The sequence below is a fragment of the Trichechus manatus genome, unplaced genomic scaffold, assembly GCF_000243295.1.
Source record: "Trichechus manatus latirostris isolate Lorelei unplaced genomic scaffold, TriManLat1.0 scaffold00161, whole genome shotgun sequence".
Classification (NCBI taxonomy): domain Eukaryota; kingdom Metazoa; phylum Chordata; class Mammalia; order Sirenia; family Trichechidae; genus Trichechus; species Trichechus manatus.
In genome coordinates, this window is record NW_004444097.1 from 4,838,660 (window position 1) to 4,863,734 (window position 25,075).

At 38.8% G+C, this 25,075-nt stretch overlaps 2 protein-coding genes across 6 annotated transcripts in view; one reads left to right on the forward strand and one right to left on the reverse strand.

Annotated features, from left to right (window-relative positions):
• The window catches only part of GALK2 (galactokinase 2), a 242,603-nt gene extending 239,368 nt beyond the window's left edge, over nt 1–3,235 (forward strand). For 4 of the 5 annotated variants that reach the window (XM_023740659.1, XM_004386303.2, XM_023740660.1 and 1 more), the window contains one exon: nt 2,661–3,235. In XM_023740659.1, the coding sequence (XP_023596427.1) occupies nt 2,661–2,868 (208 nt within the window). In that variant the 3' untranslated portion in view covers nt 2,869–3,235. The remainder of the gene's footprint in view (nt 1–2,660) is intronic. The other variant, XM_023740662.1, reaches the window with a different exon arrangement.
• Nucleotides 3,215–25,075, reverse strand: part of FAM227B (family with sequence similarity 227 member B) — a 270,859-nt gene continuing 248,998 nt past the window's right edge. The window contains exons 13-15 of the mRNA XM_004386313.2: nt 10,310–10,387; nt 6,326–6,395; nt 3,215–3,362 (exon numbers count right to left, since the gene is read on the reverse strand). Coding sequence (XP_004386370.1) covers nt 3,240–3,362; nt 6,326–6,395; nt 10,310–10,387 — 271 coding nt within the window. The 3' untranslated portion in view covers nt 3,215–3,239. The remainder of the gene's footprint in view (nt 3,363–6,325; nt 6,396–10,309; nt 10,388–25,075) is intronic.

Consider the following 25,075-nt stretch of genomic DNA (forward strand, 5'->3'; position numbering starts at 1 on the left):
CATTAGAGAAATGCAGATCAAAACTACAATGAGATATCATCTCACCCCAACAAGGCTAGCATTAATCCAAAAAACACAAAATAATAAATGCTGGAGAGTTGTGGAGAGACTGCAACACTTATACACTGTTGGTGGGAATGTAAAATGGTACAACCATTTTGGAAGTCTATTTCGCGCTTCCTTAAAAAGCTAGAAACAGAAGTACCATAAGATCCAGCTATCCCGCTCCTTGGAATATATCCTAGAGAAATAAGAGCCATCACACGAATAGATATATGCACACCCATGTTCACTGCAGCACTGTTCACAATAGCAAAAAGATGGAAACAAGCTAGATGCCCATCAATGGACGAATGGATAAACAAATTATGGTATATCCACACAATGGAATACTATGCAACGATAAAGAACAATGATGAAGCCGTGAAACATAACGTGGAGGAAGCTGTAGTTCATTATGCTGAGTGAATTTAGACAGTCACAGAAGGACAAATATTGTATAAGACCACTATTATAAGAACGCAAGAAAAGGTTTAAACAAGGAAGAAAACATTTTTTGATGGTTACCAGGGTCGGGAAGGAGGGTGAGGGTTATTTACTAACTAAATAGTAAATAAGAATTATCTTAGGTAAACAGAAGGACAGCACACACTACAGGGGAAGTCAGCACAACTGGACTAAACCAAAGCTAAGAAGTTTCCTGAATATAATCCAACACTTTGAGGGACAGAGTAGCAGGTGTAGGGATCTGGGGTCCATGCTTTCAGGGGACATCTAAGTCAATTGCCATAACAAAGTTTATTAAGAAAATGTTCCCCATCCCATTTTGGTGAGTGGTGTCTGGGGTCTTAAAAGTTTGCAAGTGGCCATCTAAGATGTATCAATTGTTCCCAACCACCTGGAGTAAAGGAGAATGAAGAACACCAAAGACACAAGGAAAGTATTAGCCCAAGAGACAGAAAGGGCCATATACACCAGAGACTTCATCAGCCTGAGACCAGAACTAGATGGTGCCTGGCTACCACCCATGACCGCCCTGACAGGAAGCACAACAGAGAGTCCTGGATGGAGCAGGAGAAAGGTGGGGTGCAGAACTCAAATTCTAGTAAGAAGACCAGACTTAATGGTCTTACTGAGACTGGAGGAACCCCAGGAAGCATGGCCCCTGGATTCTGTACCAGCCCAGAACTAAAAGTTTCCGAGGCCAACTCGTCAGACAGGGATTGGACTGGACTGTGGGACATAAATTGATACTCATGAGGAGTGTGCCTTTTAGCTCAAGTAGATACAAGAGACTAAACGGGCAGCTTCTGTCCGGAGGGGAGATGGGAAGGCAGAGAGGGTTAGGAGCTCGTTGAATGGACATGGGGAATCGGGTGGAAAGGAGGAGTGTGCTGTCACTGGGGAGAGCAATTAGAGTCACATAAGAATGTATGTATAAATTTTTGTTTGGGAAAAAATTTTTTAAAAAAGTTTTTGTTTTCTTCCTTAAATATCTATTTTAATTTGAAAAGCATATTTTAATAAATAAAACATGATAAAAGTAATCAATTGAGAAAATCATTGGGGGAAAAACGAATTACTGGCGTGCAATAATTTTTATGTCCTAGGGTAGGGGTAATAGTCCCTTGATAATCTCCAGGAAGTAAAGTAGCTCATTTAAATGGAAAAAAGGGACAAAATTAAGCTAAATTAATTTTGGAGTTTTTAATCTGCTACTAATTTAGAGTAAATTTTATTAGGAAGAATTTGAAGTAGATGTTAAATTTTGTTGTCAGGATAAATTGCATCTTTCAAAGATGAATGATCCTTATACTTTGTGTACGGCCTTTCACTTTGGTTGAGATCTTAGGTTTGTAACTGCTCCTGGTTGATGATGACTAAAATTACCTCTTGCTGTGTGGTAGTTTATATAATGGTTTCCATCCCAATCAGACACATCTCATGTGATGGTAAATTCCGAGTCCAGTTGTCAGAGCAGCTCCAGAGGACACAGGGAACGTGGGCATGAATCTGTGGGGCCACCATCCTCTTTGTGGGAAGGTTTTCAAAATTTTCCGTTAGGGATTAAACAAACCAACCAGCCTAAAGCCTAATGATATGTTCTTTGTAGATAAATTTGTTCAGCATGAATTTAGGCTGTTCTAGGGGACTGATTCTTTTATGTGAAATAGCCAAGTCTTAAGAATACAGCTGTACTAGCCACAGAAGGAAGCCCTCACTTGTGTAAGAATGTGCACTTTAAATTTTGATTTTCCCTCATTTGTTGTGACCTTCTGATTCATAATGATGATCATGTTCATTCCCTGTTTTCTTTTTACTGTCTCTTCCTGATTCACCTGTAGGCTTGCTACACAACTTTTCAAGGGGCTGTGCCATGGACTGAAGACTACAAGTGGGTCATTACAGCCCTCGTGAAACGGGAGCGCCTCTAACTTAGTATTTGCAGCCCAAACCAGGGAATAGCATTAGATACATTTGACTGTAAAATCACCTTCTGAAATAGTATAAGTTTCTTTATGCCCTAATATTTGACAACACTGAAGAAAACACCTATTCCCTTCTCAGAAGTTGGGTAGGCTTTGTGTTCCAGAAGCACAGGGCAAAGCACTCTCATTTTCATTTACAGGCTCTGATTTTGTTTTTTCTCATTGTTTTAGGAAGTTTGGGGCTCAAGGGTCCCGACTTACTGGAGCAGGATGGGGAGGCTGCACGGTGTCAATAGTACCTGCTGACAAGCTGTCCAGCTTCCTAGCAAATGTGCAGGAAGCTTATTACCAGAGGAGTGATCGAAGCTCAGCACTCGGGACGCAGAGTTTGTTTGCTACAAAACCTGGAGGCGGGGCTTTGGTTTTCCTTGAGGCCTAAACAATGTAAAACATCTCAGAGAAACTATTTAGGGCATTTAAGAACTGGCAGGACTTCCTGTGCCACAGTAATTTAATCCTCTTTCTGTTTTGTATTATGATGAACGGTTGCTATTATCAAGATGTATTTCCAAACAAACGGTTAAAAGCTCTCTATGCTTCGTAATGACTATTTTTCCATCTTAAAATATGTTTTCTACTAATAAAAGCCAAGATTATGCTTCGACAGATCTTTTAAGGATGATTTACTGAGATTTATTGATTTGACGGTTTTTGAAGATGAATAGTACAACAATACTGACCTCTTCTCATGAATTGGACTTGAATTAAATACACTGCTACAATTAAATTGACAAAATTGAATTGTATGCATTATTCTTGAATAGCGTGTATTTCTTGTTTCAGTTGATATTCTTCTTCCTCAAAGTTGTAGTCTTCTGTTGATGATGATGATGATAATGATGCCAGAAATTCTCTCTCAACCCGATCTTCATGCTATTAAAATAATACATGATTAAGGATTCACAGATTTTCCTAGACATTATATACTTGAATGTAAGATTCCCCCAGTTAAGATAAGAAGATTTTTTTAAATCATGTGATATCACCTAAATTAAAAAAAAAAAAAAAACCACTGCCATGGAGCCCAACTCATAGCGCCCCTATAGGACAGAGTAGACCCTGCCCCATAGGGTTTCTAAGGCTGTAAATCTTTACAGAAGCAGACTGCCACATCTTTCTCCCTCAAAGTGGCTGGTGGGTTCCAACCACTGACCTTTCAGTTAGCAGCTGAGTGCTTTAACCACTGCGCCACCAGGGCTCCATCACATAAATAATCACTTTCAATTCTTTTGGCCCTGAGTTTTCCATCATTTAATACAGAAACTTATATAAGAGACACTTAATCTCTGTCTCTATTCACATTGAGATAGAGAATTGTCTGGATGATAATTCAGATAATTTGATTTGCTCATGGAATTTACTTCCTACTATGCCTTACATTTTCACAAATGCCTCTCCAGTCCGAGGAACATAATGACTGTCCTAGGAAACCCCACCCATGCCTTGCATTTTTTTTGTGTATATCTAGCCAGGCTTGTTTGTATAGGTGGACCAGAGTAGGGCAGATGTGTAGGTATGCAGGTGACAGTGAGTATGAAAAGGTTTTAAAGTGGGTTCTGGGATTGGTTAGTTGTGTTGGTGGGTGCCTATGAGTGTTTGCCAATGTTTAGAATATTTAGAAGACACTTGGGATCGAAAGTCAGCAGAAATGGTTGGCCATGTGGTAGTGGTAAATGAATGGGTTTCTCTCATGGATAGGCTACAGGAAGCCCTTCCTGAATTATGTGAAAATTCAGACCAAAAAGCATTTTGCTGAAATACTCAGATAATTGAGATAGCAGTGGTCTTATGGCATGAATTATCCAGAAAATTATCTCAATTTTCTATTATTCTATGGTTGCTTTTTCTTGTTAATGTGCAACTCAGACTGGACATTATCATCTAAAATCTCAGTTTCAGAGAAGCCTGGGTAAATTTTCTTGTAATATTTCTCAAAGGGCAACAGCCACACGTAAAGTACTAGGAAAGCCAATATCCTTTTCTTAAACTTCTGGTGCATTTTTATTCTTAGCAAAATAGTTAGAAAGCTTAAGTCAAATTTGCTGAAAGAATTTGAATTCTTTTCACCCAATAATCCAAAACTTGATTTTATTCAAATTTATAATCTTTTTTTTTTTTTTTAAATATCTTGCCTTTTTTCACAAGGGATTTGGAGTAGGTATATAATTCTTTAAAGATACCCGGATCACTGTTTAAAAAAAAAAAAGGCAAGTGCCATTTAATTTTTCACCATGTGGTTCCTCGTCTGATGGATAAAAATTTCCAGCCCTTATGAAGTGGGAGTACTCTACTTTGGCAGACACAGTCATTGTAAGCCAGGGTCTACTCTGTGGTTGTTTCAATTTCTGGCCTGAAGGAAATAACTATTTTTCAATCCAGTCATTACCAAGTGATGTTCTAGAAGTTATGAGAGATACCAAAAATGTCTGGGAAAGATACGGGCTGGGGCCATTGGAAAAAAGCTTTATGCTAAAGATGGAACTTGAGCAGGGCCCTAAAGGTTGAGGAGAATTTGAAAGACGAGGAGGCATTGCAGATGAGCAAAACATGTAAGTATAGGCAATCATGGTGTGCGTAGAAGGCTCAGTGGAAGTGAAGCATTTGCACTGGTATGTAGTGAAGAATAAGATTGTCTATACTGGCTAGAGCCAGCTTTTGAAGAGCTCCAAATCCAGGCAGCATTTAGACCAGGGGTTGCAAATCGGCAGCCCATAGGCCACATCTGGTCTGCAGATGTGTTTAGTTTGGCCCACTTGAGGTCCAAATCAGGAGATTTTACAGAAAAATCTGGACTACTGGCACTGGCAACAATGAACTCAGGCAGTAGCTGCCTTGTTTAAATGAGGCACAAGGTCTCCAGCCACAGTCCAGCCACAACTCTTTATTTTCCCTGATACTGAAGCCATTTACCAGCTGAGGTCAGTTGTCATTTACCAGCACACTTAGACACTGTTGTTTTTCTTATAGCAGGTAAGTCTTTCTCTATACCCATGTGTCTATTAAGAGCAGGAAAGATAGACCAAAAACCAAAAGGGGAGAATTTTTTTTGTGTGTGTGGAAGTAAAGATAGTCCTATTTGTTTTATTAAACATCCAGGTGTTTCACTCCTTTCTATTACCTTATCCGTGTAGGAGCCTTGTTTTTGCTATTACACAGTAGCCAGTGGGGATTGCTCTAGATTTTTAAGTGGAAGCCTAACATGCTGAAAGCCAAAGTTTCTCTCTTCTTTCAGACCTCAGATTGTCCAATTTTCTGATTTATTGTACACTGTTCTTTACATGTTCTTGTCTACTGGAAGAGAAGAAGGCCCTTCAGACTTAACAGAATTGCCTATAATAGGAGGAACAGGGAAAACTGGTGTGGGAAAGATGAAACACCCCCCTTTATTTTTCTTTCTTTCTCACACTTGAGTCCTGTTTTAGAACCTTACCACATTCTGTCTTGTGTTTCAGTTAATTGAGGGCAGAGACCATTAATCTAATGCAGTAGTAGTTGGTGTCCAATATACTTTAGTTGAATTATTAAAGGAAAATAAAATATGACTTCAAGCACCATACTTTTGTATTAGTTTGTAATTCTGAATGCATTTGGATGTTTCCAGTTGCATATTTCCCATGGCCAGAAGCAAGGAATGGGCATTAGTGGGCATGAGGTTGTCACTAAAGTGCAAAACATGATTGTCTTAGATGTGCCTGTGGATGGGTAAATAACAAGACTGTATTCTGTCCTGCTACTGTAGGTTGGGTGTGAAACCGTAGATTGCTTATTAAGCATCGTCCAGTCTATATAAGAGAAGCTAGAGAGACTTTTCAATTATTTTTAGAGAGGAAACATACCAGTTTATTCAGGAACTTCTCCAAGTCACACTTAACATCGAAAGGTTTTTTCGTAGCCTTTGCTTGGAGTCTAATCATGGAATAAAGAAAATTGGTTACCAAACTATACTGACATCATCTAATAACTGACATTTACAAAGCATTTAATATGCTGGGCATTTGCCAAGCACTTGACATGTATTAATCACTCTCACAACAATCTTATAACATAGGTACTATTATTATCCTACTTCATAAATGAGGAGACATGCTCAGATAGGGTAAGTAGCCTACTCACAGTCATACAGCTAATAAGTAACAGAGGACTTAAACTACAGCATTCTGACTCAAGCCCTCAGTCCCAACCACTGTGTGCACTGTGTCCCAGCAGTGCGGTTTTCTCTTCAGCGACGTGGTTCACGCAGAATTGCCTTAACTATTCCACTCACCAGGCTCTGGCATGGAGTTTAAGGAGTGACAGTGCGGGAAGAAGAGTAAAAGAGACTGGTAAGGGCAAGATATGGGGAAGAAAGAGAGGGAGATGAAAGGGCTGAAGGGTAGGGGTGCTTGCTAGACTGTAAGCTCATCGAGGGCAGGGTTGTGTCTCATTCGTCCTAATATCTGCCGGGAGGCCAGCATGGTTTCTGTCACCAAGTACTCATTCAAGAAATATTTATGAATGCGTTGACTGGTTGAATTCAGGAGGCATCAGGAACCTTTCCAGAGATCCAGGGCCGAGGCAGTCTAGGCAAGGAAGGAAAGGAACTTGGAACAAGGGAGGAGCGTTAGTTAACAAGGGAAAGGCAGATGAAAGAAAAATGAAAAAAGGGCATAAGGCTATTGATGATCACAATTCTTAAAACTGGCAATTTTCAAGTGAAACATTTAAAAATTATTTTTCTTCCATGAAATTGGTAAGAAGTAAACTTTCTGAAAATTCCAAGTACACTTTGGAAAGTCTGGATTAGCCAACCCCTGGCAAGGCCTACTCCAGATTTCTTCAACCTTTAGTCTAGGATACTCCTACTGGACCACATTGTTTCAGAGGTCTCCTGCCTTGGTTCCCTATGACTCAGAAAGGCCTCCTCACTCATTTTCTGCTTTATCTTTGCAAATTTTATCTCTGCAAATTTTATTTCTTCAACCTGGGTTTTCTCCTCAGTTCTTATTACCTTTTGGGATTCACATCTCTTCCCCTCTCCTTATCTCAAATCTGGCTCCTCAAGTCTGGGTCTTTTCCTCATAGTCCTACTTAGACATACTCCATAATAGCCATGGTCCCCTTTCTCAGTAGCACCCTCTCAGAATCTCTTGGAGTTGCAAGTCATCCTTAGACTCTGGTTCATCTCACTTTGTTAAAATCAAGCCCATCTTCCAAGGCACTCTTTTAATTTACAGTCCTCCTTCTTTTTTTAAATTAAATAACAGCTTTATTGAGATATATGTGGCATACCATGATTTTTAGCCTTTTAAAGTGTATAATTCAGTGGTTTTTAGTATATTCACAAAGTTGACTAACAATCACCACTATCTACCCTCCCTCTCCTCTGACTGCCTTCCCTCTCCATGGGTATCTCTTTTTTTAAGATTACTGATAGAAGCTTATGGACTGAGCCTGTAAATTTAACAGGCAACAAGACTTACTTATCCAAGTGAATATTTTTCCATCCACCTTCTCCAACTATGTGCCAATCCATAAAAAATTTTGAATGCTTCTTTAGACTTGCTGTGAGAATTGTCCTATATTCTCCCGCATATCCTTACTGGTGAGAGAAATCCTGTTTTTTGTGGATTTGGAGTTTGAAATTTGTAAAACTCACTTGGAATTGGATCTTATAATTTAGGTGTTGTGAAGAGGAAAGCTGAGTGATAAGGTTTTTGGTGAAAACTGACATAAGATTCTAAACTAATGGGTTAGATTTTCTCAGGTAACTGGGAAACTGGCTTTGTAAGTTTCAAAACAGCAATCAGAAATATGGCAGCGTGGCTAGCACAAAGTTTTACTCCCACAAGGGAGCTTGTTTGAAGGGCTGTACTCATCTGATACTCATTTTTGTGTGCGTAGGTGTGTTTGAAGAAGTGGGTTAGTCTCGTGACTTTATAGTTTTTCCTTATACTCCGTAGTTTATAAAACAAGCAAAAATGAGCCCAATTTTCCTTCCTTCTGTGGGTGTGAATGTTTGCATATTTAGGGGAAGCAGCAGGGGCAGAAGGGGAACAAAGAAGTTGCCCAAGAGAGACCAGCTAAATAGGATGTTTTTTTATAGTTTACGTCTTAGCTAGGGCAGGACATGGCTATGGGTTTATTTTAAAAGGCCATGAGTGTAAGGCCTATGGCTGGAGGAGTAAGAGGAGATGATGATGATGATAATGTTTGACAATTAATTAAATTATCAAGTAGGTGATTCTGTGGATAAGGAAAGTAAAAGTTTTATTCCAGATGAACTGTTGAGTAGAAAACCTCTTTGCAGACAATCAAACTGATGTATTTTTACATAATAAACCCATGGTAGTTTTATATAACAAATTTGTCCAGTTAAAAGTATTTTTTAGCTCTACAAAGTCCAATAAGAAACAAACCTATCAATCTCCTTGTCAATTCTTTCCTGCTGCTGCCTTAGGAGTTTTATTTCTTCATTAATTCTGTTTTTTTCTCTATAAAATCAAAATTTGGAGTTAATTTTTAAAATAAAAAGCAGGAATTCCTAATTGTGAAAGAATTCATCAACAATTTCTACATGGCAGTAGAAGTTTTTTACAAAGCAATTCTTCAGGGTTCCCTCCCTATGTACTACTTGGTGTGGGGAATCCCCCAGCACATCCCTTCTTAGAAACATCAAAGGCATCACCCATGACAGCTGAATATGGCCTGGACGCCATCTTGCTGCTTCGACAGGGGCCCTCCAGCAAGGTGTCCATCCTGTTCTCCCCACCAAGCATAGGAAACGTGAGGGCTGTGTTTGCATGTGTGTGTGTGTGTAAGTGCAGGGTGATGGGAGGTGGGAGCCAGTGGACAGCAAGGGCTCACACTCCTGCTTGGCCTGCTGCATAGGACCTAGCTGGCTGCTCTTCCATTTACCTCTGTTTCCTGAACAGCATCAGGTACCCAAAGGGAGGTTGCCCACATTTTCTACCCCTCAAGGTGATGAGATCTCTAGGCAGTGACCTTGATATCACAGACAAAAGCATTAAACCCTGCCAATTTGTTCTATTAAAAAACTGATGGAATTCTGTCATCAACCCATTCCTAGCTTCCTAGCAAAGTCCCTGGGTGGTGCAAACCGTGAAGTGCTTGATTACTGGCTAAAAGGTTGGTGGTTCGAATCCATCCACAGGGACCTTGGAAGACAGGCCTGGTGACCTGCTTCCAAAAGGTCACAGCTTTGAAAACCCTATGGAGCAGTTCTACCCTGCAGATGTGGGGTCACCGTGAGTCGGAATCAACTTGGTGGCAACTAACAACAAGAACAGCAGCAGCAGCTTCCTAGCACATAAGAATAGCATGGCTGCCCCTGAGCAGTCATTTAAATTAAAGCACAAAAAAACTGAAAACGTCTCCTCAGGAAAACAGTTTAGAATAGACCTCCTTGCCTTTCTTTCCTCAGTACAACCCCCAGATGCCACCCCAGCTCCAAGGAACTCCTTCTATGGCAGGAAACCTTTCTGCTCTTCTTCCAGGACTGATCTTTGTAAATGAATAATACTCTAATCTCTATTCCCTGGAGCTCACTCTTGACATGTCCATCTTGGGGTACATCCCCCCAATCACACCACAGCAAAGCTTCCTGCCTTTCTCCAATCCTTGACACTTGCCATGGCTCAGTGGGTAAAACAGGCACCCATGACACTTACCTGAAAAGAATCTCAGAGTCTATAAGATGCTCAGAAACAACACTCCTCATCAGTAAAATAAGGGGGTTAGTTTAGATGATTCCTATGATCACTTCCAGCTGTAAAAAAAGTCTATTTTTTTTTATATTTAGCAATAATATGGCATCAACTTACATCCTAAAATCCTTTTGGTTCTTTGCAAATTGTTTTTTTGCCTCCTTTATAATATCACGGTAAGTTGGAGCAGGTGATGTGCTAGGTTTATGGTTAAGGAAAAATGTCCAATTAGGAATATTTGGGAAAGGTAAATGGTACACTTCACAGGTGGACCAAGAGGGCCATCTGGTCTAGGCCTCCCAGTGGGAATAGTCTCAAGTGTAAACATGACTATTACGTCTGACATTACACTGAGAGAAGTGAGAGAAGACATGAGACCCCTTCAAACGTGTGTCCTGTAATCTGGACCATACTGTTCATAGTGTGCTGTCACTTAGTAGTTTCATGAATCCTGTAATTATCTTTTTTGTGTGTTCTAAAAACAATGATTTAAATGTAAACATTAAAAATGTACCAAAATTGTTATAACCCTTTTTAGGCATTTCTTCATTTTTACATGTACTGAGACTCTCAAAAAATGGCAGAGACCCAAATGTCTCTCAACTTTCGAGAGGCTCTGGAGGTAATTGGCATCATGTTTTGGCTGCCTTGGCCTGGTTTCTGCTCACTGCACAGAAGATGGTGAGCAGAAGGTGCAAATGCGCCATTAATGAGACTGGGCTTTTGTCCCATCTGTTTTTGGTCAGCTTGTGGCTGTGTCCTTAGCCCTGGACTCAACCCATGCCTGTGCCTACGAAAGCATTTTGAGGAAGCAATTGACAAATGAGCAAGTGACTCAAGGAGGCAGCTTGTTTTAAAACAAGACCTTAGCTTCACTGATACACTAGGAACTCTTAAAGCTCTGCCATCACCAAGACACGGGATGAGATTGTCCTCCTACAGTCCAGCTCACCACCCTGAACTACACTTCAGTATTACCTCTAGCTTTCTCTGAATGTGGTTTGCCCATTTTTAATTTATTTTCTATTTCAAGGCTGTTCTTAATGCTCATTTTAATCTTATTTGTATTGTATAAGAATGTTAGGAATGGACCAGTGGATTTACTCCCTTGAACAGGACCATGTAGGCAATTAACTTACGACCTTAATTTCCTCAGTTGTATATCAACTGAGATAACCAGAAGGAAAAACATAAATGGCTTCATAGCAAAGATTCTAACAATAAACTTGAATTACATTTATGTCTTACCTACAAAGCTCTAAACTATTCAGGAAGTATCTCCAATCACTTATAATTTGAACATAAAGGTCTTAGAATCCAGTCAAAGAACTCCTGGTTTTCTGTGCCCACAAGACTACTTTATCAACAATGCCAGATGTTATCAATTCTCTTGCCCTGCCACAGAGCCTGTTTAAATCAGGCTTCTTAACAGCATCACTGACTATAGGGGGAAGCAGTATTGAAAAACAGACTGTATTAACATCCTACCAAGCCTAGAGTTTGAGAGGGGCTGGATGATGGTGTTATCCTCAACAGGATCAAAATTCCCAGATGTAGAATTTAAACAGAAGCCTGCTGCTATTTATTGATGCTTTCCAAGTTTATTTTCCCCCTTAATCATGTCTAGGTTTAAGAATATAATTTTCCTTGAAGAAAGAGGTGAGCCTTATTTTGCCGTTTAATCTCACAATGATATGTGGTTCTTGAGCTTACAATTTAATGAAACGCTTACTTGCATTATGCAGGTGAACATCAAATCAGTGCGGTAATAGTGTCCACATCCCCAGGAGACAGAATGATAGTGACAACCTCATTTACAGCGAGCAATGAGAACGCTCTTGTTATTGTCTTCAAGGATTCATTCAAGATATAGCCTGAAGCAAAATTGGGATGTCAACAAAATGTGTGTCTTTAGAGCCCTCTACTCATCTTCTCTGTGGGCACTCTTCTTGCAGTATCCTCTCCTTGGCTGGCCCTAATAGGCCATATTTCCTCTTCCTCATGAAGGCTGCACTGGGGACTTGAGCCCTGTTCCCAGTGTGCTCCTGGAGGCAGCACATTTTACTCCAGGATAGAAGCTTGATAAGGATGTAGGTTATATTCAAACAGCAACTGTTACTGAATGGCCAATTTATCAGCTGGAAGTTTCTATTTTCAACAGATTGTTCTGACAACTTCTGGTCAGAAACACAGTGTTGTCTTCAGGAATGACATTCATGTACAAGTTCTGACCTGCACAATGTGCAAATGACCTGTGCTCAGGGGTCTTCTAAATGACACTGCTGGGATAAGTTGTCTATATGAACCACAGTTTTCCCTTGATATGAATCAAGTCTGAATGATGTATAATTTCAAAATAAAACTTCATCAAGCTAGATAAAAGTAACCTGTTACTTTCAAACTTTGATTTTGAGACTTCATTCTGTGCAAGTAATATTTTTGATTATTCAGTAAATGACAGCATTAAGGACACATTAGTCCTCAAATCTAAAAGTGAAGTAGTGGAAGCCCCACTTTAAATAATGAAAGCAGAAAAAAACAAAACCTTACAAAATCTGTTCATTTTGACCAATGTTTCAACAAGAGTCAAAAAATATTACTGTACAAAGAATATTATAGCAGCATTAATGTAGTCAAAAAAATTTTCCCATAATCCCATCTCCAAAAAAAATTTCATTTTTCTATGCATCTCTCTATCTATGTTATATGCAAATGTATATTTTACATTATTGTTGTAATGGAGGGGTTTCTTTCTTTACTCACCATAGTATCATAATTTCCCTATGAATCTAGGTTTTATAGTAATTATTTTAAAGTTTGCGAAAGATTTCACTAAGTGTAGGTACCAGAAAGGTTCTATTGCCTTCATAGTACAAACATTGCTAGTTTTTGTCATGTGAAATCACCAATTTCTCCTCTCTCCCCAATTGTGTGTTCCAGTATGGGACATTTTTTTCCCCCAAGAGCCTAGTAAGGGAGATTTGTGTGTCTCCTAACTCAGGTCTTTCTGAGTTCTGGGAGAAGATAGCCTCAGCCTTGCTTAGCTTGGGGCTGGAGTGATTCACATGATCGAAAGGAGCCTGAAATCCAAGTTATGCCAGATTTTCATCTTTAGATTCCCCCCCTTTGCCTGTCATAGACCATGAAGGAGTCCAGCAGCATTAGAAGAGAAGGCTCAACAATCTTTCTGAACCAAGTGAAACCTGGAGATACTAGGCTACTTTTAATGCCTGTTTTACTGCTCCTGCTACATCAAGTGACAGAAAGTCCAAGATCTCTGAGTAAAAATTACAGAAGATTGAATATAATTCTTCTTGTAGAATGGTTAGTACAACTAATGATATACTTTTCCTAAAGCATAGATAATCTTGAGCTGCTTAAATTTAATTTGCATGCAGCAATTTCCTGCTATTATTTAATTTCTCCCTCAGAGTGACTACTAGACTTGAAAAGCTTTTATCCTTCCACAGCATTATATCTTAAGTATGGTTTCCATGATGAAACATTTGTGAAAAAGATGTCACTCTCAACTAATTGGATTTCTTTGTCTTGCATATTCGTTATATACTATTGGTATTGAAACAAAGAACTATTTTATTTCTTATAAATTATTAATTTTGAACAAATGACATTAATGAAATGAACTGGGTATACATTTGTTAAGGAATGAATTGTGTCCCCTAGAAATATGTGTTGTAAATTCTATCCCCTGTGCCTGTAGTTATAATCCCATTTGGGAATCGGTTATCTTTGTTATGTTAATGAGGCAGGATTAGTGTACGGTGTGTCTTGAGTCAATCTCTTACAAAATATAAAATGAGCAGATTAAGCAAGCAGAGATGGAGGAAGAGAGATGCCAAGCCACATGAAGATCTCCCAGGAGCAGAAGCTCAAAAAGACAAGGACCTTCTTCCAGAGCAGACAGAGATAGCCTTCCCCTAGAACTGGCACCCTGAATTCGGATTTCTAGCCTCCTAAACTGTGAGAAAATAAATTTTTGTTTGTTAAAGCCATCCACTTGTGGTATTTCTGTTATAGCAGCACTAGGTAACTAAGACAACATTTTTTTAGTAAAGTCATTCTAATTGTCTACAAAATTTGGTCATGGTTGTACATTTTGTTATGTAATGAGATTCTGGGCTGTATGATGTTGGTGTTGACTAAAAGCTCAGCATTTTCTTGCACTACTCAATTGCTATGTTTTCAGTAGATTTCTATTAATGCATGTTAATGAATACCTTAATTTTTATTCTCTTCAGATACTTAAAGCCATCAATTTTTACCAACTGTAGAAAAATAGAGTACTTAAAGCTTGTAAATTATGAAGAATGACTGTATTCTATTCCTTGGAGATAAATGTGGCAATATGTTATCGAGTTCCACTGTTTGAATGGGCCTCACACTTCATTTTCTGGTGTACTACATGGAGGCTACATGGACAGCAATTAAATGGAGAAAGAGTCAGTTGGTGACAAATAAAATGGTCCTATTCTGGAACTTCACAACAGTTGTCGTTGGAATGTAACAAACCAAGACCTGGAGACATCCCAGGGGTCACAATCCAGACCCTTTAAAAATCACAGTGTATTAGAGAAAATAAGGCCCTTAGAAATTCTAGGGTCCAATTCTATTTGAGTAAAAGATTATAAAAAACAAACAAACAAACAAAACCCACTGCCACTGTGTCAATTCTGACTCATAGCAACCCTACAGGATAGAGTAAATCTGCCCCAGAGGGTTTCCAGGGCTGTAAATCTTTACGGAATTAAGACTGCCACATCTTTCTCCCTGGAGCAGGCTGGTGGCTTCAAACTGCCAACCACTGTCCCACCAAGGCTCCTAGATTATAGATTATAGATGAAGAAAATGTGACATTCAGGAAAAGAATGGCTGAGGGGTGACTTGTTATCTACTTCATATCCCTTAAAGATACTCCACAGAGAATTCTCAGATTGCTTCTGAGACTCCCAGGTTTAGGACCAAAGTACCCATTCTACACATCATGCTGTTGCATAACAAGTAAAAGGAACCTAGGCAGTAGGCAGTGGCCAGAATCTTCTCATTTCTAAACGAGAATTCATTTAATTTTTAATCCTAAAAAATAAATTCTTGAAATAACTCATTAGCGTGTGGTCTAAACTGATCTTGGAGCAATTATCTTCTGCCTAATATTAGCCTTTGCTAATACTGCAAATATTTTAAGGTCAGATCTGAAGAATGTCAAACACCCAGAACATAGCTATGTATCGAGAAATTTAAAAAGAAAGGAAAGAAAGAAACATAAATAAAGGAAGAAGCTGTCATGTACCATATTCACTGGGACATAGTATCACTGTTGGAATCTCACCCAGAATCTACAGAGCCTGGTGTTATGTGCCAAATGAGGGTACTATTTTAATAAGTTTTATTATTTAATGTATCGTTTAGCAGCAGATTGTAGCATAGTCTAGAAATTTAAAGAATAGTCTATTGGAAATATTAACATATATTTAACTAAAAATATTCAACAACAAGACTTTTACAAGGCACTAAGACATACAGATGAATATGACATGATGTTTGCCCTTAAGAAGCTACTAGGAATGAGAAGTGACAGCAGACAGTTGATGAAGTAGGAGACAGAAGAACTATAAAAAATAAACCTAAAGACTTTAAGAGCACAGCAATCTGTGCTCCTTTAGCGCAGGACAGTGTCAAGTTGGGTGAGGATGCTCCTCTGTGCTAGCTCAGCATCGGATGCATGCTCTGTCACTGATGACACTAGTTCCTGTTTTTGCTATTGGACTGCTTAGCACCCTCATACTAGGACCGGGGCTGCTATGCAATTCAGTACGTGTTTACTGTTCTTCGCCTACTGAACAAGAATTCTTATTGATATCTCAGTGCAGCTGAGTCTTAGATTTCATCTTGAAAACCCTACTCACCATCATAATGTTAATTTTTTTTTGCTCTATGGTAAAGAAAGTCAGGGAAGTATGATATATTTTTAAGAAAAACATCCATTAAAATGGTTAATGTAACATATAGAAATTGTTGAGCTGGCATGTGTTTTGTTATGTATATTTTCATCACAATTAAAAATTATTAATTGGTGATTCAAATGGTCAGCTTTAGTTATCTGGGAATTTATTTATGGGCAACAATTTACTCCCTGATAAGGCTGGATAAACAAGTTGTTGATTTAGAGAGATTCCAGAACTTTTTTATCTTATGCCCTTGAACAGCGGTAGCTTCTAGGGTTGCTCGGAGGAACGTTAGCTGTCCCCATTACTTCCTTCAAATCCTTCACCCCCCATAAATCTATTCCAAATAAACATACAAATTTTGGTCTTGCTTTGCAAATGCAGGTTCAAGCCAAGTCCCCTAATTTTAACCGAATTACATGCCCAAGTCCCTCATATAAAGATAGACATTCTGAAGCCGCCACCTCCCCCTGATGAAGCAAACTTGAACAATAGTAACAAAACAGAGAACAAATACATCTGAAATAACCACCAAAAAACCAATTTGGCTTTTCCTTGAATAACAGGACTTCAGCTTCATATGGCTTCTGCTTTCTGAAGTCAATGGAGCACCTCACAGGATCTGTCAGAGCAGAGGCTGGTGGTGCTTTTTATGGGGTGAATGTGCAGTGACAGTGGAGGTTTTGTTTAATTTCCCCTTTGCCTGCCTACCTCCCAGGAGGAGAAATGGTTTATCTAGTCAATTATTATCTACTCAATTTTTAATATTTACTTGAAACATTGCTTTCCAGTCCTAAATTCTAAGTATTCAAAAAGCTTAGCCTTCCTTTGAATTTATTGACCAATAAGATGTATAGCAAGAACATCCATTTTTTCAACTTTTTTTAAAGTTCATTTAAACTATTTGAAAATGAAATTTACTTCTCTTATTTGATATAAAATAGGCTTTACCATACTTGCACTAAATTAAAAAAAAAAAGCTATTACTAATTGTCTAGGATGAAAGTCTCTTCCTTCTCCACCTTATTTTTCCATTGAGCCATGTTTATAATCTGAAGTCCAAACTGTGGCTAAAAAATTGATACAACCCACTCCCTGGAACCTGATTTCCTAAGGCAACTAAAGTCTATTTATTTCATTAGTTAGTTTAATAACAAGTTCGGTGAATTGTGGTTTGTGTCTTGTATATTAAAAGAGAAGAAAATAAAAACCCTAACTAGAACTTAAACATAAGAAAAAAGAACTGGATCTTCCAAGCAATTTTGTAATTGTCTCTGGCTCCAGGTGGCTGCAAAATGCTTATAATACACATGCAAATATACACTTATGTAAAACAAAACCCCTTTGTTCCCCAAGTTCTTTTAAGAAAATATTTTCATTTTTATTAACTGGGCCCCCACCTCTTAGCAACTGGCAGAGTTTGTGGAAGGAAGAAACTTAGCAACCTGCTCAACAAAGTTTAGAATAACTTCAATTATAAGTCATCTAAAAATAACATAAAGCCTCTTCTTTCCTAACAGCAAAACTGAAATACTTGATGTATCCTTTGTGCTACTATGCTTCTACAATGGTTTTCTGCTCATAAAGTACTGTATTAAATAAGTTTTAAATGTATTTTAAAAAATTTAAAATCCAGTCCTTTAAGGAGTCCCTGGGAACCTAGTAGGAGAGTTATCAGGTTATTTTATGTAATTGACATACATTTGCATCAAAGGGAATTAAATAGAAGGGAGTCCACTGATTAGAAATCTTCTGATTGGAAAAAAGTCAATCAAAGAATTTTATACACATCGAAGTTACTTATAAAGTCATTGACTCAAGGGCATATACAGAGAATAGCAAGATTTCTTTTATGGGTTGAAGCCATGCCGTATGAAACAAAATATCGCATGATGCTGAAAATAGTTTATCTCTGAGCAAAGACAAACACAAAACAAGACAAAAATAGGAAAAAAATCCAACCAAGAAAAAGCAAAACGAGGAGGGAGAATTTAAGAGATCGGATGGGAAATTAACTTTTTTAATAATTTTATTGGATAGATGAATAATGAATGGATGAATAAAGTAATATATAATCTCTTAAGCCCCTAAACTTCTAAAATTAGAAGGCTACAAGTGTCAAACCAAAAGACAATTCTGTACATGTTGGCTGTCTGGCATCCCAAACTGACATCTCAAGTTCTGTGGAACAGATTAAACTTTTCTTCTTATTCTGGACAGCACTACCCATACAACTTCCTGTGATGATGAAAATGTTCTATATCTGCACTGTCCAGTATGGTAGCCACAAGTCACATATGTCTAGTGAGCACTTAAAATGTGACTAATATGACTGATAAGTTGAATTTTTACTTATATTTAAATTTATTAAGATTTATTTATTAAATTTAAAGAGTCACATGTGGCTCCGTTCCTTTGCCGTTGTCGATTCTGACTCATGGAGACCCTGTAGGACAGAGTAGAACTGCCCCACAGGGTTTCCAAGGAGCTGATGGTGGGTTCAAACTGTTGATCTTTTGGTTAGCAGCCAAACACTTAAACACTGTGTTACCAAGGCTCCCACATGTGGCTAGTGGCTACCATACTGGACAGTACAGTTCTACAATGATGAAAAAACATAATAAATACCTAACTTTTTATATTATTGAGGTCCCTTGGTAGCACAAAACCCTGGTGGTGTAATGGTTACGAGCTACAGCTGCTAACCAAAAGGTCGGCAGTTCAAATCCACCAGGCACTCCTTGGAAACCCTATGGGGCAGTTCTACTCTGTCCTGTAGGGTTGCTATGAATCGGAATCGACTCGACGGCAATGGTTTGTTTTTTGGTTTTGGTAGCACAAATGGTTTGTATTCAACTTCTAACCTAAATATTTCTTTAAATCTTGCTGTAAATAGTATATATTGTTATTTACGTAATGTAAAATATCACTGACTGTTTCACACATTAATCTTGGTTTTCTAAACTACCTAGCTAGCTAAAGCTGTTATGTTCCTTTTCCTTGGAGACAGCTATCAGGGTTATAAGAATAGTGAAGAAAAGAAAAGAAACTTTCTTTAATAGGCTAGTTATGCAAAACTGAGTATCCAGAGTGAGGACAAATGGTCCATCGCCTAAAATAACTTACATTGAGAATCCCCACAAGGGCACTGTGATTTCCTTTTTCATAGTCCAATTTTTGACCTTAGTGAGTCCTCCTTCTAATGCTTTCTATACTCCCTAAAACTTGCGCAACTACTCATTAATCTAGGATGAATGTGTCTTTTGATTTCCTAACAGCGCTCTCTGGGATGTGGGAGCCAAAGACATGGGGACTGACCTCTCATTGTAACCCCCGATGATTATCAAAATTGACATTGACAGGAGCTCTTAGCTCCAGTGCATTTCCTTGTCTCTGGCTTGTTTCTTTGCCTGTGGTTCCCCATTCTACTTCCTCCTCTCTTTGTTTCACCCTCGTGGTGAGATTATCCTAAGTCTTGATACCGCGTTATGTAGACACAAAATTATATGTAGTTATAGCAAGGAAGTGGACTCCCCTTTGTTGCTAGTTCCATGGAGAAAAGCAACTTTTCCATTTTCTTCCAGACTAAGCTTCTGTTCAAGATATCCTTGAGCAACACTCCAAGCCCTTCATTTATGTTTCAAATGTTGCCCTGATTGCTTCCGGAATGAGCAAAAAAAGTATACCATTTCTCTATAGATTCCATTTATTTCCAGGCAAAGGAAGTGTGCTTCTTTAATGCTTTGCAGGTTGTCACCTTTCCTAAAGGTCACTGAACTGCAGCTTTTGGACACAAGGAGAGGAGAAGAACTGGAATTGCCCAGGCAAACATGGGAGGAAGGCTAGAAAAAAGCTCTCTCTTGGGTGGAGCTGACAAGCTTGTGGACAAGATAAAATAATAGATAGTGAGTAATCTGAAGGCAGGGACTATAGTCACATCTTTAGCACATGTCACAGTACTGGCACATAGTACACTTTCAGGATATGTTTGTTAAGTGAGCCACAAGGAAGAGCCTGGATCTGGAACCACATAATGAAGGCATATCCAGGTAATGGGATGGAATCAGACACTTAGTAAGCAATATTTAAAGTATCTGGAAAAGAATCAAGTTTACATCAAGCAGCAGGTCTAGGATCCAAAATGAGGATCTAGACAGGCGGGGAAAGTCCAGACAAGAGCCAAAGGTAGAGAAATAAATGGGAGTGAAGAGGTGCAAAGGAGAGATGACTGATAGACACATCCTAACAGCTTTCCCCAGATGCATCAATTTCTTCTTAAAAGCATGTTAAAGCCATCATGTACCATTGAGTGCTTATATTCTATAAAATTCATATAGACAACACTGGGCAGTGTAGGACCTGCCCAAACATATGCTGTGGCTGTCTATATAAGATCAGTGTATTTTTCGCAGTCTCTCCTGTCTTTTACTTAGAAATTACCCATTGTATAGATAATCTTTTGGTAGACTTCTTTGCATCTAGTTGAATTTCTTGTAGTAGAAAAATAAGAACTGCAATAGCAAGTGTTTGAGTACACACTGTGGTTCTACACAAATATAAGATTCTGAGTTTTAAATGTCTTCGCAAAAAACATAAAAATGACTATTGGACATAGATTGTTAGTCTAATTTGGTACCTAACCACTCATGCTTCTAGATCATGCTAAAGTTTATCTTACCAAGAATGAACTCTAGAAGATGTGGGAAGCCATCAGGCAAATTCTGCCTAAGCTCTGGCAGCTAACTCCATTTGGTAGCATCGAATGAGATCTTACCACAGAACAGTGTTGAATTTTAAAAAATATTTAATTCCCATTTTCTCTCTGCTTCCATTTAATCGACTATTGAAGATCTAGAAGAAAAGTAGGGATTGTTTTCTCTTAATCCTAGTCCTTGTATTAAATAACACTGGAAACAAACCTGTCCCAGGTTTGAGTCTCTGGGAAGCAGACTCAAAGATGGAAATCAGTGTGCAGGAGGTTTACTTGGGACTGTTCTTGGGATCAACGCCCGTGGAACGCAATGGAAGGAAGTACAAGCGGGCAGAAGGAGAAGGCGAGTTGTGGTACAGTCTCAGTGGAAGTCTCAGCTGACCCTGTAGGGGGTTCTGAAGCTGGGATGATCCTTCGGAGTTGTTCTGAGTTGGGGCGAAGGGGCCAGACCGTCATATCACATCACTCAATGGATATGAGCTGCCCTGGGAAGGGGGCGTGCTCTAGTTAACTATTGCTCCTAATGAACAAACCAAAATTTAATGGCATAAAACAATGACCATCATTTATTATTATTATCTCCATGATTGTGGGGGCTGACTGGGTGCAGTTAGCTAGGTGGTTCTTAGTCAGGGTCTCATATAGTTGCAGTCAGATTGTGGCTAGGTTGGAAATCACTCACTTATCTGGTGGCTGATGCTGGCTGTGGCAAGAACCTCAGCTGTGGCTGCTAGCTGGAACACCTATTCATGTGGCCTCTCCATATGGTCTGAGCTTACTCATAACATGGCAGCTGTTTCCAAGAGCAAGCATTCCAAAAGCAAGAGAGAACCAGGCAGAACCTGTAATGCCATTTATAACCTAGTCTAAGAAGTCATTCTCTTGGTTGAGAAAGTTACAAAGATTTGCCCAGGTTCAAGGAGAGTGGACACAGATTGCAACTCCTGATGGAAGAAATGGCAAGGTCACATTAAAATTAGATGGGAGACATTATTATGGCCACTTTTGAAAAATGCAAACTGCCATTGGCATCACCTTCAGTTGAGGCAATCCTTGGAGGGTATTGGCAGCTGAGGACTTTCTGCCATCAGTACTCTCCCAGCAGCTGAAGAATAAGTCCTTTATCCCTGAAAGGAATCTAGAAGGCATAGTAGAGCATCCACCATATGTATTTTCCTGTCCTGTGTTAAAAAATTCTGGGACCATACATACTTTTCTATCCCTATGTTTAACGATAGTGAGGATAAGCAAAAATAACCTGGCTACTTGCTCCTGGAAATGCTTCTTCCTGGAAGATGTGACTGTGAACCAACTAAAATAGCTTGCTCACAAGACTCAGTTCAAGACCCTTGCTTCAACCCTGCCCACCAGTCCAGAGTTAAATGTCATAAACTGCCCAATCCCAAGTACTTCACTGCTTTGCAAGGCCTGCTTTAAAATCACCCAACTTGGGCTCTAAAGCCCCATAAATATGCTCCCTATATTCCCCCATTTTGAGACACTACTAAAGCTCTGTTAAAGCAGTGTTCTCTCTTACTGCGGTCAACAGGTTATTATGGTGGTCTTCAGGGGAGTCAGCAGATCATAACAGGGAAACCAATGTCTAAGCATTCTTTTTGTTTTCTTTCTTTTTTGTACTCCTTAAAGAGTTTAATGTACAAGAGAAGTAGGGGGTATACGTTGAAAAGTCATACAACTCCCCTAAAAAAAACCTCAAACCCATTGTGGTCAAGACAATTCCTACTCATAGTGACCCCATGTGTGTCAAAATAGAACTATGCTCCATAGGTTTTTTAAAAAAATATATACTTAAAAAAATTTGTTGTTGTTGTTGAGAACATATACAGCAAAACATACACCAATTCAACAGTTTCTACTTGTACCATTTAGTGACACTGATTACATTCTTCGAGTTGTGTAACCATTCTCAACCTCCTATTCTCAGATGTTCCTCCCCCATTAACATAAATTCACTGCCCCCTAAGTTCCTGATCTAATCTTTCTAGTTGCTTTTGTCAGTTTGATCCCTTATATATAGTTCTTATCCAGACGGTTTTTCTTTTTTTTTTTTTAAATGATTTTATTGTGCTTTAGGTGAAAGTTTACAGTGCAAGTTAGTTTCTCATCCAAAAATTTATACATGAATTGTTTTTGTGATGTTGGTTGCAATCCCTGCAATGTGACAGCACTCTCCCTCTTTCCACTCTGGGTTCGCGTGTTCATTCATCCAGTTTTCCTGTCCCTTCTTGCTTTCTCGTTGCCCATTTGTTCTCGTATGTTTGACTGAACTAAGAAGCACGTTCCTCACACGTGTTATTGCTTGTTTTATAGGCTTTTCTAATCTTTGCCTGAAAAGTGGGCTTCGGGAGTGACTTCAGGTCTGATTTAGCAGGGTATCCGGGGACCATAGTCTCCGGGTTCCTCCAGTCTCTCTCAGACCAGTAAGTGTGTTTATTTTTTTTTTTTGAATTTGAATTTTGTTCTACATTTTTCTCCTGTTCTGTCCAGGACCCTCTATTGTAATCCCTGTCAGAGTGGTCGGCGGTGGTAGCCAGGCACCATCTAGTTCTTCTGGGCTCTGGCTAGTGAAGGCTGTGGTTCATGTGGTTCATTATTCCTTTGGACTAATATTTTACTTGTGTCTTTGGTTTTCTTCATTCTCTTTTGCTCCAGATGGGATGGGACCAATAGATGTATCTTAAATGGCTGCTTGCAAACGTTTAAGACCCCAGACACTACTCTTGTAGAACATTTTCTTTATAAACTATGTTATGTCAATTGAGCTAGATGTTCCCCAAGGCTAGGATCCCCAGCCTTCAGCCCCAGCAACTCGGTCCCTCAAGGTGTTTGGATGTGTCTAGGAAGCTTCTATGACTTTGCCTTGAACTCATTGTACTGACTTCCCCTATACTGTGTGTTGTTAGTGATTTCTTCTCTCCACCCCTTCCCTCCCTCATAACCATCAAAGATTGGTTTATTTTTTTCTGTGTTTAGACCTTTCCTTGAGTTTTTATAATAGTAATCTGATACAATATTTGCCCTTTTGTGATTGACTAATTTCACGCAGAATAATGTCCTTTAGATTCATCCATGTTGTGAGATGTTTGGTGGATTCATCACTGTTCCTTATCATTTATTATTTCATTGTGTGAATATACCATAATTTGTTTATCCATTCATCTGTTGATAGGCACTTAGGTTGTTTCCATCTTTTTGCTATTGTGAATAGTGCTGTAATGAACATGGGTATGCATATGTCTATTTGTGTGACGGCTCTGCTCTTACATCTCTAGGATATATTCCTAGGAGTGGGATTGCTGGATTGTATGGTATTTCTATTTCTAGCTTTTTAAGGCGGTGCCATATCATTTTCTACAGTGGTTGTACCATTTTACATTCCCACCAGCACTGAATAAGAGTTCCAACCTCCCGGCAGCCTCTCCAATATTTATTATTTTCTTTTTTTAAATTAGTGCCAGTATTGTTGGGGTAGATGGTATCTCATCGTAGTTTTGATTTGCATTTCTCTAATGGCTAATGATTAAGCATTCTTTTTCTTAGTGTAGCCTCAGAAGAACCTGGTTCTACAGAGAGTTGAAAAATTGAAAATATCATTATTTCAGGGAAAATTTGAACTAGTTACCAATTTGGCCACTGGTGGTGTAGAAAGTCAAATCTCCCCAATAGATAATAAATTCTCAGGGTTCAAAAGGACTTGAAATTCATCTAGTTCAGTCCAATGCTTGATATAGATGGAGAAATTGGCTCAAATCCAGGTTCAAATTAGAGTAAAAAACAATTTTATTATATAGCTGAAGAGGCCTCTTTGCTTCAACCAAAAATGTTAGGTTTTTTCACATGTAAAAAGTTATTAGTCTTTTGGGTATTTCTTTGTTAGTTTACTCTCAACACATAAAGGACTTGAGGTCATTTACAAAAATACAGACAATGTGTGAAGAGAAAATTAGGAGCCCCAAATGCATTTTGCACAAGATTCTGGACAAAGATGCACACTACACATTCAGCTCTGTCTCCTAGAAGTCAAAAAAGTGTTTTTCTCTTCCTCCCCCCAGCCTTAGCTCACTGTGTCTTGATTTTCCTCTTTTCAGACAATTAGAGGAAATATCAGTCCTCCATCACATTTCGGTGGAGGGAGTCTTTGTCTTTGTGTTGCCACTGTTTTCAGGACTGTGTGTTTGGAACAAAAAT